The following is an 18562-nucleotide window of genomic DNA, read 5'->3' as shown; positions in this document are numbered from 1 at the left end:
TTCAATGACGGCTCTGTTCCCTGTTCAGGGGAAGAACGACAGCTATTTAGTTTTTACCTTGTCAGCTCGGGGATTCGATCTTGCAACCTTTCGGTTACTAGTCCAATGCTCTAACCACTAAGCTACCTGCCGCCCCTCCCTGGTCACTTTAGTAATAGTTACATACTGCTTTACTCAATTCATATGTACAGTGCATTCTGAAAGTATTAAGACCCCTTGAAGTTTTCCACATTTTGTAACATTACAGCCTTATTCTAAAATAGATATTTTTTTTTTCAACTCAGCAATCTACACACAAAACCTCCACAACAAAGCAAGAACATTTTGCAAATATATTAAATAAAATACAGAAATACCATATTTACCTAAGTATTCAGACCCTTTGCAATGAGACTCAAAATTGAGTTCAGGTACATTCTGTTTCCATTGATCATCCTTAAGATGTTTCTACAAATTGATTGGAGTCCACCTATGGTAAATTATATTGATTGGACATCATTTGAAAGAGACACACCTGTCTATATAACATCCCACAGTTGACTATGCATGTCAGACTAGTCAGGAAAGATGAACGGAGCAAAGTACACAGAGATCCTTGATGAAGTCCTGAGCGCAATGGTGCAGGTTCTTAGACTGGGGTGAAGTTTCACCTTCCAACAGGACAACTACCCTAAGCACACAGCCAAGACAACGCAGGAGTGGCTTCGGGACAAGTCTGAATGTCCTTGAGTGGCCCAGAACCTGATCGAACATCTCTGGAGAGACCTGAAAATACCTGTGCAGCAACGCTCCCCATCCAACCTGACAGAGCTTGAGAGGATCTGCAGAGAAGGGGATTAACTTCCCAAATACAGGTGTGCCAAGCTTGTAGCGTCATACCCAAGAAGACTTGAGGCTGTAATCACTGCCAAAGGTGTTTCAAGAAAGTACTGAGTAAAGGGTCTGAATACTTATGTTTGTGAGATCAGTTTAAAAATTATTTTTTTATCAAATTGTGTGTTGGGGTCTGAATACTTTCCGAAGGCACTGTATATACTGTATTCTATTCTACTGTATTTGTCAATGCCACACTGACATTGCTCGCCCTAATATTTATAAATATTTAAAAATTCCATTCTTTTATTTTTAGAATTGTATTTATTGTTGTGAATTGTTATATATTACTGTACTGTTGGAGTTAGGAACACAAGCATATCGCAACACCCGCAATAACATCTGCTAAATATGTGTATGTGACCATTAAAATTTGAATTGATGTCATATTGACTCATGTGCATATAGTGACTCTCCATATCAGCCCTCTCTCTCCCTACAGTACTTCAGTATGATGGGTAAGTTCAGGGCAACCTGAGGCATAGGCTAAGATCTATGTGCCCTGCCCTGGGTCCAGGGTGTGTGTCCGAGTCCGCTTGCGCACGCAGACGACAGAGAGCGATTACAGAGCAGATAGTAATCACTGCACACAATTGCCTCTGCGCCTGTGGCCCAGCGTGGAGAGAAGGACCCGATCCACCATTAGGGACAGGAGAATCGCTTCGGTATTAAATCAATTTGTCAGAAGTGCCGCCCCTTAAGATGGGGGCTCAATTACACTGGTCTAGATGATAACTCATCGCAATTAAAGGCCATTATTACCACGCTCTGGCTCTCACACATGCCTCCTAATTGGAATTTCTAACAGCAATCATGGTCTGGAATTAAGGGAATCATTAGGGATGGGGTCAGTGAGCGCTCGGGGGTCGCTCTCTCCATCAGTCACCCTGATCACAGCCTAATAAAACCATGACATGCTTTTCGTCATATCCCCTTTGTCGCCATCTCTCTGCCCTCAAACAAAAATACTACTCCCTCCAGTTAGATCCATTTGTGAACTGTGCTGATGTCTTTCCAACTACAGGCCTCAGTAGTGTCCTATGATTACACAGGAAATGGTGTTGAATGCATTAGACAGTGGACACACAACTTTCACTGACAATATGAACAGAACAGAAGAAAAAAATCAAAAACACTGCAATAGCCTGTCAGTGTATTGCCTGTAAAAAGAAACACCACTAAAAAGGTAAAATACAGTGCCTTCAGAAAGTATTCATACCCCTTGACTTATTCCACATTTTGTTGTGTTACAGCCTGAATTCAAAATGTATTACATACATTTTGTTCCATACAAGACCCTATAGTGACATAATGTTTAGACATTTTGTCAAATTTATTGAAAATGAAAAACATAAAATATCAACTTTACCTAAGTATTCAAACCCCTGAGTCAATACAGTTTAGAATCACCTTTGGCAGTAGTTACAGCTGTGCGTCTTTCTGGGTATATTCTAAGAGCTATGCACACCTGGATTGTACAATATATTCCCATTATTCTTTTCAAAATTCTTCAAATTGCTTGTTGAACATTGCTAGACAACCATTTAAGTCTTGCCATAGATTCAAGCAGATTTAAGTCAAAACTGTAACTCGGCCACTCAGGAACAGTTACGGTCTTCTTGGTAAGCAAATGCAGTGCAGATTTGACCTTGTGTTTTAGGTTATTTCCCTGCTAAAAGGTAAATTCATCTCCCAGTGTCTGGTAGAAAGCAGACTGAACCAGGTTTTCCTCTAGATTTTGCCTGTGCTTAGCCCCATTACTTTTCTATCCTGATTAAAATCCCCAGTCCTTAACGATTAGAAGCGTAACACAGACATCCCTATGTTTGAAAATCTGGAGAGCGGTACTCAGCAATGTGATGTATTGGATTTGCCCCAAACATAGCACTTTGTATTGAATACAAAAAGTTAATTGTTTGCCACATTTTCTGCAGTATTACTTTAGTGCTTTGTTGCAAACAGGATGCATGTTTATGAATAGTTGTATTCTGTACAGGTTTCCTTCTTTTCACTGTCATTTAGGTTGGTATTGTGGAGTAACTACAATGTTGATCCATCCCCAGTTGTTTCCTATCACAGCCGTTAAACTCTGTAACTGTTTTTAAAGTCACCATTGACCTCATGGTGAAATCCCTGAGCTGTTTCCTTCCTCTCTGGCAACCGAGTTAGGAATGACGCCAGTATCCTTGTAGTGAATGGGTGTTTATATACCATTCAAAGTGTAATTATTAACTTCATCATGGTCAAAAAGACATTCAATGCCCATCTACCAATAGGGGTCCTTCTTTGCAAGGCACTGGAAAACCTCCCTGGTCTTTGCGGTTGAATTTCAAATTCACTGCTCAACTTTACAATTATCTGTGTGTGGGGTACAGAAATAAGGTAGTCATTCAAAAATCATGTTAAACACTGTTATTGCACACAGAGGGAATCCATGCAATTTGTGAGTTGTTTAGCAAATTTGTATTCAAATGTAATTTTATTGGTCACATACACATGGTTAGCAGATGTCATTGCAAGTGTAGCGAAATGCTTGTGCTTCTAGTTCCGACAGTGCAGCAATATCTAACAAGTAATATCTATCAATTCCACAACAGATACCTAATACACACAAATCTAAGTAAAGGAATGGAATAAGAATATATAAATATATGCATGAGCAATGACAGAGCAGCATAGGCTAAGATGCAATAGAGAGTATAGAATACAGTATATACATATGAGATGAGTAATGCAAGATATGAAAACATTATTAAAGTGCCATTATTAAAGTGACTAGTGTTCCATTTCTTAAAGTGGCCAATGATTTCAAGTCTGTATGTAGGCAGCAGCCTCTCTGTGCTAGTGATGGCTGTTTAACAGTCTGATGGCCTTGAGATAGAAGCTGTTTTTCAGTCTCGGTCCCAGCTTTGATGCACCTGTACTGACCACGCCTTCTGGATGGTAGCGGAGTGAACAGGCAGTGGCTAGGGTGGTTGTTGTCCTTGATGATCTTTTTGGCCTTCCTGTGACATCGGGTGCTGTAGGTGTCCTGGAGGGCAGGTAGTTTGCCCCCGGTGATGCGTTGGGCAGACCGCACCACCCTCTGGAGAGCCTTGCAGTTGTGGGCAGTGCAGTTGCCATACCAGGTGGTGATACAGCCTGACAGGATGCTCTCAATTGTGCATCTGTGAAAGTTTGTGAGGGTTTTAGGTGACAAGACACATTTCTTCAGCCTGCTGAGGTCAAAGAGGTGCTGTTGAAGAGGCGAAGAAGAGGCGCTGCTGTTGCGCCTTCTTCACCACACTGTGTGGGTGGACCATTTCAGTTTGTCTGTGATGTGTACGCAGAGGAACTTAAACTTTCCACCTTCTCCACTGATGTTCCGTGTGGATAGGGGGGTGCTCCCTCTACTGTTTCCTGAAGTCCATTATCATCTCCTCTGTTTTATTGACGTTGAGTGAGAGGTTATTTATTTTCCTGACACCACACTCCGAGAGCCCTCACCTCCTCCCTGTAGGCTGTCTCGTCGTTGTTGGTAATCAAGCCTACTACTGTTGTGTCATCTGCAAACTTGATGATTGAGTTGGAGGCGTGCATAGCCATGCAGTCATGGTTGAACAGTGAGTACAAGAGGGGGCTGAGCACGCACCCTCGTGGGGCCCCAGTGTTGAGGATCAGCGAAGTGGAGATGTTGTTTCCTACCTTCACCACCTGGAGGAGGCCCATCAAAGTCCAGGACCCAATTGCACAGGGCAGGGTTGAGAACCAGGGCCTCAAGCTTAATGATGAGCTTGGAGGGTACTATGGTGTTGAATGCTGAGCTATAGTCAATGAACAGCATTCTTACATAGGTATTCCTCTTGTCCAGATGGGATAAGGCAGTGTGCTGGTGATTGCGTCGTCTGTGGACCTATTTGGGAGGTAAGCAAATTGAACTCGGTCTAGGGTGACAATTAAGGTAGAAGTCATATTCCTAAACTTTAGGTTTGCATCAACAAAGGGGTTGAATACTTAGACTCAGGACACTTTTTTTAAAACTAGTAAACATTTCTAAAAACATAATTCTACTTATTGTGTATAGGCCAGAGACAAAAAAATCTAAGTGTAATCCACTTTAAATTCAGGCTGTAAAACAAAAAAAGGGTGGAAAGTCAAAGGGTGTGAATACTTTCTGAAGGCACGGTATGTGACCACTACAAGCACGAGGGGACATCTGGAGAGCTAACGGTATTAACTAAACAATAAGGCATAGTAGGACTGCTAGGCATACAGTAGGGTAGCAGCATATTAGTCAAACCAGTTAGACTGATGGGTAATGAGGTGTTCTGTACTGAGAGGTGTGGTTCAGAGAAATAGCTAACGATGACAAGCACCTTTTCACACAACCATTTGATGTTTGTAAACATACATATGTGCATCCTCTGTGTGTTTTTCTTATTGTATAGTACATTACATTACATGATGTGGCTTTAGATAGTGGGAATGAAAGTCAAACCAAATCAATGAGTAGTCTGATTCAGCCTGCACAATATAACTGAGCAGAGTAACTGCGCTTTCAATAGACAGGCATTCCATCTGTTTAAAGGTTAACTAGGAGTGTCAATGGTGGATGTTTAAATCCTCAATCATTATCTATGTAGCACATTTCCAATGGCAGCTCCACCAGAACTTTAGGAAGCTGTTGGTTGAAATATCTCAGCCTAAAACTACATGGCTTAAGAGATCAATTTATGAAAGTGTAATGCATTTGTGAAAGCATATTCAAATGTGGACATTTCACATCAAACGTACCAACACTAACCTTCTCTGGCTAGTAACATTAACTTTAATTATAACACTACATTTTCAATTAAGTCATGATATAGCTATGCTTTGTTAATGACAATGCACATTCTAATAGTCCCCATTATTATGTTATGGAACTTTGACCATATAATAACCCATAACATTAGATTACAGATAAGTGGTAGAAAATGGTCATGACAAGTGTCACTACTACGGACATTGTAGAGGTTATTTTGCTCTAGTACAATAACACCACCACATTGTGCTGAGTTAGTGTGAATTCTCTCTCCCTGGACACCATGTAGTTACTAGGTGACTGGGTTCATTTAATAACCAACCTGCTCTACTGGTCATGTGTGAGAGACTGCAGTAGGCAGGGTTAACGGGCCATGCCAAGGACGGTCAGGAGACCGCAGACTGTTGGAGAGTCCCTGGCTGAATTCCTACCTGGGTGTCCCCTTACCGCTCACTTCCACTTTGACCCACACCGCTCACGCACTACCAGATAGAGAGCGAGGGGAAGAGGAGAGAGGACAGTGTGTGCTCTGACCGAAACAGCCACATTCCTCCGTAATCACACTCCACTGCTGACAGTGATCCTGTCTGGGAAAGGACCGGTCACAGTGACCTCACCTGACCGGACCCTCAGCTCAATCTTGGGATCTCTGGAATTCTAAGATCAGAAAATTGCTGTTGTGCCCTTAAATCCAAATCCATAAAGGTGGATCCCCAAATATAACACATCTCCACATGTACCAATAGATCATCTGTGAACCAGTCAGTAGGGGAATATGCATTACTGGCCAAACCAGAGTTGGTGGTGGTTATAATACTGGAATCACTCATGTTCTCTTGCTCTGTTTCCAGATATCCTTTCTTGAAGCACAATTTAAACGGGCAATCTGCAGTTCAAACAATAACAAAGTGGGTACCCCGCCACTGTTTGTGTAAAAAGCTGAGGTATATGAGGCCGGAGAAATATAACCACTCAAATTCATTGAAAAAGCTATGGATGCAAGGACTGACCATCCATTATAAATCAAAATTATAGATTTAACCATGTTGAGACTATACCGTGTTTTTTTACATTTACAAATGTTTACAAACAGAACTAAAACAAGCTTATATTTGGGGTTCTGATGGGGTACGACAGTTGAACTAAGCTTATGAGGCATTTATAAGTAATATTTTCCAGAATCAATGGGTACACACTGACTACACCCCCCCTGCAATTTAGCTAGCCAAAATAAATTACATCTTTACACAAATTCTTTGTGAAATAATTTTTTCCCTATTACAAAACTCACTCACTGTTATAAGTCACCCATGCATACACCACAAGACATGCCACCAGAGGTCTCTTCACAGTCCCCAAGTCCAGAACAGACTATGGAATCACACAGTACTACATTAGAGCCATGACTGCATGGAACTCTATTCCAAATCAAGTAACTTATGCAAGCTGTAACATCAGATTAAAAAATTAAAAAACGGCTCAAAATGCACGGGGACTGTAAAGAGACCCACACACACAGCCATACATACACACAATAGCATACGCACTATACACACACACACACATATTTTGTGTTGTAGATATGTGGTAGTAGAGTAGCGTCCTGAGGGCACACACTTAATGTGTATCTGTTGTGAAATTTTATGTCAAGTTTTTTTTATTGCATAAAACTGCCTTTATTTGGCTGGATCCCAGGAAGAGAAGCTGCTGCCATAATAAATACTCAAGAGGATTCACACAGGAAATCCTAAAATGGTAACTGAGGAAATTACAAAGCACAAATCAGGACTATGACATCATTCCCCGATACTGAGGTGGATAACATACAGTGCCTTCAGAAAGTATTCATACTTCTTGACTTATTCCAAATTGTGTTGTGTTACAGCCTGAATTCAAAATGGATTACATTTATTCAAAATTAATTAAATACCCCATAATGACAGTGAAAACAAGTTTTTGGAAATTTTTGCAAATATGTCAAATGAAATATAGAAATATCTAATGTACATACGTATTCACAACCCTGGAGTTAATACATGTTACAATCACCTTTGGCAGTGATTACAGCTGTAAGTCTTTTTGGGTAAGTCTATAATGCTGTTTTTATATGGTACGAGATAGACAGCAAAGTAGACAGCAAAGCAGATGTCATTGTTTTCAATGAGAGCACAATGGTAAATGCCATTGAGGCTGGCTGTGAATGCCGTCAGCTGCCACAGTAGATGGAACTTGCCGCCAGAGTTCAAATATTTCAACTTTTGCTGTAGCGTTGTTTTCTACCGGATGTTGATTTACCCATCTACCGATAGCTGCCCTTCTTTGCGAGGCATTGGAAAACCTCACTGGTCTTTGTGGTTGAAATTCACTGCTTGACTGAGGGACCTTACAGATAATTGTATGTGTGGGGTACAGAGATGAGGTAGTCTTTCAAAAATCATGATAAACACTATTATGGCACAAAGTGTGAGACCATGCAACATATTATGCGATTTGTTAAGCACATTTTTACTCCTGAACTTATTTAGGCTTGTCATAAAGGGTTTGAAAAGTTGACTCAAGATATTCATCTTTAATTCATTTGTAAAAATGTCTAAAAACATAATTCAACTTTGACATTATGGGGTATTGTGCGTAGGCCAGTGACAGAAAATCTCAATTAAATCCATTTTAAATTCAGGCTGTAACACAAAATGTGGAAAAGTCAAGGTCTGTGAATACTTTCTGAAGGCACTGTATGTCCGACTCATGGGTCATCTATGGTTGCCATAAAGAACCATTCTACAAAGAAAACTTTGGATGAGAAAATAGAATATGATAGTGAGGAAACTTTATACACCTAACAAGTGACAGCCCCAGGTGTCTCAGCTTTCACATATTACAAAGTAATAAAAATATATTACAAAGTAACACACACACACACACACACACACACACACACACACACACACATATATATACATATATATATATACACACACACACATACATATACATATACATATACACGTATGTATGTATTACCAGTCAAAAGTTGACACCTACTCATTCCAGGGTTTAACTTTGTAGAATACTAGTGAGGACATCAAAACTATGAAATAACACATATGGAATCACGTAGTAACCAAAAGTGTTAAATCAAAATATATTTTATATTTGAGATTCTTCTAAGGAGCTACCCTTTGCCTTGATGACAACTTTGCACACTCTTGGCATTCTCTCAACATGCTTCATGAGGTAATCACCTGGAATGCATTTCAATTAACAGGTGTGCCTTCTTAAAAGGTAATTTGTGGAATTTCTTTCCTTCTTAACACGTTTGAGCCAGTTAGGGTAGTGATAATGTAGGGTGGTATACAGAAGACAGCCCTATTTGGTAAAAGACCAAGTCTATATCATAGCAAGAACAGTTCAAAAAAGCAAAGAGAAATGACAGTCCTTCATTACTTTAACACATGAAGGTCAGTCAATGCGGAGAATTTCAAGAACTTTGAACGTTTCTTCAAGTGCAGTCGCAAAAACCATCAGGCGCTATGATGAAACTGGCTCTCATGAGGACCACCATAGGAAAGGAAGACCCAGAGTTACCTCTGCTGCAGAGGATAAGTTCATTAGAGTTGACAGCCTCAGATATTAAAGCCCAAATAAATGCTTCACAGAGTTCATGTAACAGACATCAACTGTTCAGAGGAGACTGTGTGAAATCAGGCCTTCATGGTTGAACTGCTGCAAAGAAACCACTACTAAAGGACACCAATAAGAAGAAGAGAATTGCTTGGGCCAAGAAACACGAGCATTGGACATTAGACCGGTGGAAATTTGTCCTTTGGTCTGGAGTACAAATTGGAGATTTTTGGTTCCAACCACAGTGTCTTTGTGAGACGCAGAGTAGGTGAACGGATGATCTCCGCATGTGTAGTTCCCACTGTGACGCATGGAGGAGGTGGTGTGGGGGTGCTTTGCTGGTGACACTGTCTGTGATTTATTTAGAATTCAAGGCACACTTAACCAGCATGACTACCACAGAGTATTCCGCATTCATACACCATGCCATCTGGTTTGCGCCTAGTGGGACTATCATTTGTTTTCAACAGGACAATGACCCTACACACCTCCAAGCTGTGCAAGGGCTATTTGACCAGCTCTCTCCACAAATTTTCTATGGGATTAAGGTCTGGAGACTGGCTAGGCCACTCCAGGACCTTAATGTACTTCTTCTTGAGCCACTCCTTTGTTGCCTTGGCCGTGTGTTTTGGGTCATTGTCATGCTGGAATACCCATCCACGACCCATTTTCAATGGCCTGGCTGAGGGAAGGAGGTTCTCACCCAAGATTTGACTGTACATGGCCCCGTCCATCATCCCTTTGATGCGGTGAAGTTGTCCTGTCCCCTTAGCAAATAAACCTACCATTAAAATTATAGACTGATCATTTCTTTGTCAGTGGGCAAACGTACAAAATCAGTAGGGGATCAAATACTTTTTCCCCCTCACTGTATGATGGAAAAATACTAGTTTTGGTGCAGGTAAAGCCAACAAGCGCAAAAATAATATTGCAATATCGTCAAAAACAAAATCCAAATATGTAACTGTATGGATTTTTCCCCCCCCATCACCAGAGAAAAGGGGATCTGCTTTCCAGCAATCCTGACTCATACAAATTACCTATACAAATTAGTTAATTTGTTTGCACAAGCATCAATTTCTTCTACATCTTTCCACTAGTGACACTTGACTTGCAAAGAAAAATGTATATATATTTCAAAATATTAGCAGTGGGTGAAATTGTTTTTGAAGAGCTAGAAATTAAAATCACCACAATATACCTACCTAATATAATATACACACACACACACACACACACACACACACACACACACACACACCATCTCTAACCAGTAATGAGAGTTGTAATGACTGTAGTGCTGCTCGTCAGCACATGCTTCATGGTTGTTAATATCATTGATGAAAAGCAACTCTCTCGATTGGGTTCAGGGCTGTGAGGAAACAACTAATACCACACATAAAATTATGACCTATATATAAAAAAGTATGTGGACACCGCTTTAAACATTTGGCTGAAATATCCAAATCCACACACTGCTGACAGGTGTATAAAAATGAGCACACAGTCATGCCATCTTCATAGAAAAACATTGGCACTAGAATGGCCTTACTGAAGAGCTCAATGACTTTCAACATGGCACCGTCATAGGATGCCACCTTTCCAACAAGTCAGTTGGTCAAATTTCTGCCCTGCTAGAGCTGCCCCGGTCAACTGTAAGGCATGTTATTGTGAAGTGGAAACATCTAGGAGCAGCAATGGCTCAGCCACCGAAGTGGTAGGCCACACAAGCTCACAGAATGGGACCGCTGAGTGGTGAAGCGAGTAGCGTGTAAAAATCATCTGTCCTCAGTTGCACTCACTACCGAGTTCCAAACTGCATCTGGAAGCAATGTCAGCACAAGAACTGTTCGTCGGGAGCATCATGAAATGGGTTTTCATGGCCGAGCAGCTGCACATAAGCCTAAGGTCACCATGCGCAATGCCAAGCGTCGGCTGTAGTGGTGTAAAGCTCACCTCCATTGGACTTTGGAGCAATGGAAACGAATTCTCTGGAATGATGAATCACACTTCGCCATCTGACAGTCCGATGGACAAATCTGGGTTTGGTGGATGCCAGGAGAACGCTACCTGGCGAAATTTATAGTGCCAACTGTAAAGTTTGGTGGAGGAGGAACAATGGTCTGGGGCTCTTTTTCATGGTTCGTGCCAGGCCCCTCGGTTCCAGTGAAGGGAAATCAGCGCTACAGCACACAATGACATTCTAGACGATTCTGTGGTTCCAACTTTGTGGCAACTGTTTGGACAATGCCACCATGCACAAAGCAAGGTCCATAGAGAAATGTTTTGACGAGATCGGTGTGGAAGAACTTGACTGGCCTGTACAGAGCCCTGATCTCAACCTCATCGAACACTTTTGGGATGAATTGGCACACTGACTGCGAGCCAGGCCTAATCGCCCAACATCAGTTCCCAACCTCACTAATGCTCTTGTGGCTGAATGGAAGTCAGTCCCCGCAGCATGTTCCGACATCTAGTGGAAAGTCTTCCCAGAAGAGTGGAGGCTGTTATAGCACCATCCATATTAATGCCCATTATTTTGGAATGAGATGTTCGACAAGCAGGTGTCCACATACTTCTGGTTATGTAGTGTACGTGTTCATCAGAGAACTGCTCTTAACAACATTTGTGTAAGCAAAGGAGCATTTTCTCTTAGACACAACTCATGAAAAGCTACTGCATGTACTAACTTACTGTGTAACCTGGAAATATATCAATGACAACCAGGATATCTGTGTGGACATCTCCATGACCCAATTCTACAGACTATACCAGCTCCTCTATGTGTAGCTAATGTTTAACTATCATTTCAGTATTTGTTACGGGAAACCTAGAGACAGTCCAAGAACTATGACAATGCATACTGTACAAACCAGGAAAACTAGGAGTACATTCCTGAGCATGAATGATCTGCACAAGGCAGCGCCCATCTCAACAGGTCACTCAGGGAAAACAGACTATATTATTCAGTATACCAGCAAGTATTCAGAATTATTGTTCCTTTCCCTTACAAATATGATATCCCTCCTCTTGTCCCTAAAAAGTGCATGTTCTTTCAGAAGACTCCAACCTTCTGTTTGCTTTTCTTTTTTGACTGAGCTATGTAGTATTTCACAACCCTCACTTTTTAATCAACATGACTATGCAGGTGTATAAACATCAAAACCAACATTTATAATAATATCAAAATGCAGTGTGAGGAAGAGGTTTTCCATAGAGGAACCTACCTTCCCCCCCTCTCTAAACTCCTCTGTGCAGCGACTAACTTTCTTCTCAGTTGTCTTCCTCTGTGGGTGAGCAGCAGCGAGGCTGGAGGGGGATCGAGTCAGTACAAGTCTGGGATCCATAGGATATCAGAATACCAGCACTGTCTGGGCTGGGAGTGGGGACTCAATACTAAGTACTGTTACCAGGGGGCCGGGGCCTGCCCTTAGTACAGCAAGGACATGTAATTAGTTTGTGACCACTGAACACTGGAGGTATATGAAATCAATATGGCCGCCCTGACCAGTAAGGGAGATAGAGTTGACATTAATTAGAGTGATGTGACTTAAACCATGAATGATTGGTTGATACATTTACACTTGTCATGTGTCTCTTATCAAAGTTTTTACTGTCTTTAAATTAACATAAGGGTGGAGAAATATCCAGACAGTCAAGATGGGGAGGGTCCCTGCGAACTTTCATTCATGTTATCCAGGGCTCATCTGGAAAACAGATGTAATTCTCAATGTGACTTCCCTGGTTAAATAAAGGATATCTTAAAATAACAAATCCTATCCTGTGTTCCTTCCTCCAACACACTTCTTCCTTAATTCATCAAAAAGACATCGCATTCAGAACTAATTATCTAACTTTAATTATTTATTTAAAATTAATTATGCCCATCCATCCTCAAATTATATGATAATGAATAATTACCCAACATAAAAAGTTAACTATACAAGTTTAAAATTAACTGGGATAACCTGAAGGCCAGTGAGAAAGCAACGTACTTCCTGGAAGTGTTCACTTGTGGTATGTTGACAATTAAAGTCAATTGGTTTGCCTATATGGGCTGAGTTTGACAGGTGGCCCTTACAGAAACCTTGGTGACTGGAATGAAACGTTATGTATGTCTGTAAAATAGATGTTCAAATTAAGTTGCTAACAATGCCACAACAGTGGCGCATGGCGGACTTGGTTACACCGTTGTTCCTAAATGTATAATTTGTATAACAAAACTTACCTCGTATTCAAATCGTGCGGAATTCATTTTCTTCAATTACTTAAGAGTTTAAATCCAGTTGGTAGACAGTTCAATCAAACAAAACGATTTAGAAACACGGGACAGTATTCCTCCCCCCCGAGGTCCAAGACGTTTCAAGTCAACGCGGGAGGGAGATTAATGGAGAAAAAATGTTTTCCTTCAATGACTCCTCTGGTTAAAAGTAGTGAAACATTTGTGGTTGTCGTGGCTGAGGAGTTTGTTTCAGTCAACAATTGTTTCTTGATACTGACCCTTTCCATCCACACCCACAACTTTTAGCCACGCCCACACCTTTGTAAACGTCCACAACTCAAGGTGAGATTTGGGCCTGATGATGAGGAAGTTGCGATTTTACAGAACATTTCAATTAGAAGTAGTCTGTGTAAACAGATGCGGTTCTGTTATATCAGCTCTACAGGTAGGTAGGCTACATACATACATATATATCTTCTCGATATCAACGTTTCATAACAAATAGGTCTACATCACATCTTCATAACGCTGAGAAAAATATTGTGTCAAATTGAAAAATCGCTAATAAAGTATTGAAATGATTGAATACACTGATACCCCACACGTAGAGAGCGAGACAATTATCTAACCTTGCGTGCCCCCTAGTGACCAAATACAGAATTTGGATTGGCATAGACATTTTTTATCGTTCGTATAATGAATGACAGGTTCATTGCTATATGCTTTAACAGCGGTTGCCATCCAATTAATTTTGCATTTCCGACACCTACTAGACTGGAGTATAACTCCATTATACGTTGCAAAAAATATATAAAAATAATACCCAATCATAACACTACACTCACTAAAAATAAATAAATACCATACTCCACTATTTAAATCTATTGTCCTACTTCAGGCCAACAGCCTGAAAGGATGGGACACCACCACTTAATACACCCTGAAACTCTTCTGACGTCAAATCTCGCACACCCAAATCGAACATTCAAAGTTTCCTAGTTCCGACTAGCACGTGAACGCAGCCTGTTTCGGCACCGCTGTCACTGAATTCGTGACGCATATTATGAAAACGTTCAGGTAGTTCCATAGATAGAACATTTTCCATCCACTGCCTGCACTTCCCATTCATGTCCATTGGGTGTCTCCCTCTACCAAATCAAACCGCAGTTAATCCTAAAATGTTGGCGCTTTGAGGAAAGTCCATTGTACAACACAAGCTCGTAGATGGGCGTTGAGACAAAAAAAAGCTTCTTTTTTTTCCCCCAGCGAGGCTGCAGCCACATATTAGCCCGGGCTACGATTGGAGAGAGCAAGTGCGCACTGACACAGACGCACGAGATATCGGAGGCAGTCAGCGAACAGAATATAGCTCTTCATAGTAACTGATGTAACTGTATTTGGGAATCAATTCAGATTATAAAGAGAAAACATTCCAATTGAGAAACGGAAGAAGGAGTGAAAATGGGACATTCAGTGTTACCCATATTGATGGTCGTATTGTCCCATCGCATGTGGGGAAATGTCGAGGTAAGCACCAAGAGTATTATCTTTCATCGTAAATGTTGATATCGATATCACTCATGTCATGAATAACACAATTCGTATCCTTTTTGCTGACGCGCACCGTTATCTTGGACAGATTTAATTAGCAAGTGAATGCGCACACAGACTGTCAGATGATAGATTACACGTCAACAAGAAGGAACGCTCAGTAACCTACCAACGCAGACTTAATGCTACTGTCTAATTAGCAAATTTCTATTATTGAAATGCAGAAAATATCTGTAGACATTATGGTCATGCCAACCAAGTACTCAAGCCAATACATGCATTTTGTATTAGGATGTTTTGTATGTCAGCCTCTCCCCCCTGGTTTGAGAGAGAGAGACCATTTGGGACCTACCCTTGATAAACAAAGAGATACATGTACTGAACGTCTTCATAGCCTGGGGTGGGGTCATTCTTTTTTGTCGGAAACTCCGGTTTTTTTTTGGTCTAATTGAAAAAAATGAAGAATACAACATCTCATATTTGTTTTTATCATATCAGTAGTCCATAGACTGGTCTATGCTATTATGGGCATGCAAGCCTTTATTAAAGAATGTACAATCAAGTGCTGTTTGAACATCACAGAGCCATGAATGTAATGGTGGCCTTATACCATCAGTATCCCAGGTAGGATGTAGAGGAGCCCCACTGACGGACTGCTTTGTCATGACACTGGTGCTAGGAATGCTGAATGAGAGAACACAGTAGGTCTTCCGGCTGCATATATTTATTTAACTACGCAAGTCAGTTAAGAACAAATTCTTATTTACAGTGAAGGCCTAGGAACAGTGGGTTAACTGCCTTGTTCAGGGGCAGAACGACAGCTCAGGGATTCGATCTAGCAACCTTTCGGTTACTGGCCCAACGCTCTAACCACTAGGCTACCTGCCGTCCCATACAGGGAGAGAGTAGCATCACACCTGCTATTTTAATGAAAATGTACAGTCTTCTCCAGGCTATTTCTTGAATCTGGGACTTGCATAAGATTTATCTGCAATGGAGGCCTGTGCTTAAACCTTTCATTGCACCACTGTGAATCCAGGGGAAAGCGAGGGAGAAATTCTGTGTTGATTGTGAAATGTGGTGCTTTTCATCTTACATCCTTGTTTATTTTTTTAATGAGAGCAAATTATCTTTCTGTAAGCCTACACCTTAGCCCCCTGCTTTAATATGGGGTCATATTTGATCTTGATCTTATTTGATCCGACTACATGTTGTATAGCAGGATGTAGAATGAACTAAGGCTGAGGCCTGAGCCACTACTAAGCTCCATCTTGTCACTGCACTGAATTAAATTTAAAAAATGCAAATGGCTGTTCTCAGGTCAGCTCAGCAGGCTCTATCTCCATCTCATGCTTCATATGTTGAACATAAGAGTCTCTGACAGACAGACTGTTCTGGGGCCAGATTAATGTAATGACCAGGCAGCCATCAGTCACTCAGCCCTCCCACCATACCGCTATCACTGACAGCAGACTTTAATGAGCTCTTCCACAGCATAGCACTGCACTCTCCAGACTATGACTCTTCCATTTCACCCATGGATCACTACAATAGACCAATTATTTTAGTTTCCCAACTCAAAATCATGACGTTTGAATTGTTAGTACCTTGCTGTGTTACTTGAATGGAGTAATTGCTTTTTTTCTTCTACCGTTTTACCTTTTTATAATCACGGCTCGTGTATCTCAAAGTGCTAACACTTAGACATATCATTTAACCTTGTCCACAGAGGATCAAATCACTCTCTTGGCTAATTGGGAAACCATAGCACATGTGCAGAATTTTCTCTCATCTGGCCATTCTATGTAGAACACCTGTGAAGGTCTAGACTCCAGACTGATATGTGCCATCATGGGCCCTTTCAGCCTGAGCCACCCACCACCAAGCTGTGCCAATGCGTCAGAGGTGACTTCCAGGGACCACTAGACCCAGACGCCTCCCCCCCGGAGGCCTTCAGCCCCTCAGCTAATGAGGGAGACCAGGCTCCCTGTGGGGGCTCTGGAGTGGAGGGGAGGTATAAAAGGGCAGAGGGGTGGTGCTGGGTGGAAAGCAGGGGAGAGTGGGGTGTGAGCAGTGACTCATGGAGCCTCAGCTGGAGTTACATTGCAGGTCAAGCTCACTTTCCTAGAAAATAAAGGAAAGCCGCACACACAAGCTCACTTTCCACCTGGGAATATAAGTGTGAGTTGTTCCCTCTCTTTGTTACTGTTGCATTGTAAGGGTGTAAGTAGACTAGAGGAGAAGCTCTATGTTCCTCTGTAAGAACTAGCTCACATGCATAATCTGTCATTCTACCTATCAATCCATATACTGTCTACCAACTGTACATTATGCCCTTGGAAGGTATTAGAAATCCCAATCTCCAGTCAGTAGAAAGCATGTAATCATCATAGTGTGGTTTGTAAGGATTAATTCTGAAGATGTTAAGAGGATTAGCATGTGTATTTATTAACCATTGGTGCTGGTTGCTCACAGTGCGTTTTATTAGCCATAAACCTGTACCTTTCATTGTGGAATTATTCCAGTGCTGTAAGAGCATTACTGGGATTACTGCTGTATGCTGAGGAACCATGCTTAGGTTTACACAAGGAGACCTGCAGATATGTGAAGGTTTACAGTCCAGATTACACTTTGAAGAGGCTGGTTTAACACCCTGGTATTAGATGGTTCTTGAATTTTGTTCGCCTTTTCTGTGGTAAAGTTTGAAATTGGGCAATTTTGCGTTGCGAACTGTTGTCTGTATCATGTAGTGGCTTTAGGGTGCAGTACAAATGGGGTTTGTTTACACAGAACGAAATGTAAGAGAACGAAGACATTAGAGAGTTTCAAAGCACAAGGGCAATGTCCAACATTTACCCATCTGAAACACAACCATTATGCAATGTGTTCTTCTGCTCTCTGTCCTTGTTCTCCATTTTGTTGCTATTCACATACTGTGTGTGATGTTCTTACTGTGTATTGTGTTAAAAGCAGGGACCAGTGCATTGTAGATGTATTTAAAAAAAAAAAATGTTTAACTGTTTACTTCACGTCAGTGTCCATGAAGCTGACACAGTAGCGTGACACTCCTAGCATGATAATTTGACAGTTTATCTATACTGTCCTGTGTCTTAACCTCAGCCACCTTTGATGCAATGACATGTGCCACTTGCAGTGCTGAGAGTATTTAGTTGATTGACACCTAGCATAGATCTTGCCTGACGACTCAAACTGAATTCTTCATTCGCTACATACTTCAGTTTGAGACTGCAATCATTGAAGTCATTTGTGGAGACATCAAAATGAGGGGTGTTGTACAAAACAAAGCCATCAGCGATTGGATCATCTCTAACCAATCAGAGTACCAAAGGCAATGATGAATTTTCAAAATGTCGCTTTACCCACGTGTGTTTTGGCTCTGGCCCAACCCTGGATTGCTGATGCTATGTATTGGCCATTGAAAGGCTTTGAAGCCACCGGTCTGCCATATTGGCACTTCCCAGTAGGAGCAGTCCTCCATAGGAATTAATGGA

General features: G+C 41.3%; 2 protein-coding genes across 5 annotated transcripts in view; one reads left to right on the top strand and one right to left on the bottom strand.

Annotated features, from left to right (window-relative positions):
• The window catches only part of LOC115176413 (suppressor of tumorigenicity 14 protein homolog), a 34713-nt gene extending 20919 nt beyond the window's left edge, over window positions 1-13794 (bottom strand). Inside the window, exon 1 of one of the 2 annotated variants that reach the window (XM_029736444.1) lies at window positions 13506-13794. In XM_029736444.1, coding sequence (XP_029592304.1) covers window positions 13506-13532 — 27 coding nt within the window. In that variant the 5' untranslated portion in view covers window positions 13533-13794. Of the gene's footprint in view, window positions 1-12504; window positions 12733-13505 lie in introns of those variants that run through there. The other variant, XM_029736443.1, reaches the window with a different exon arrangement.
• Window positions 13795-14762: 968 nt separating this feature from the next.
• Window positions 14763-18562, top strand: part of LOC115177559 (amyloid-like protein 1) — a 53253-nt gene continuing 49453 nt past the window's right edge. For all 3 annotated transcript variants that reach the window (XM_029738461.1, XM_029738460.1, XM_029738459.1), the window contains exon 1: window positions 14763-15026. In XM_029738461.1, coding sequence (XP_029594321.1) covers window positions 14961-15026 — 66 coding nt within the window. In that variant the 5' untranslated portion in view covers window positions 14763-14960. The remainder of the gene's footprint in view (window positions 15027-18562) is intronic.

Source organism: Salmo trutta, chromosome 37 (genome assembly GCF_901001165.1).
Source record: "Salmo trutta chromosome 37, fSalTru1.1, whole genome shotgun sequence".
Classification (NCBI taxonomy): Eukaryota; Metazoa; Chordata; class Actinopteri; order Salmoniformes; family Salmonidae; genus Salmo; species Salmo trutta.
This window is presented reverse-complemented; position numbering and strand designations above follow the sequence as displayed.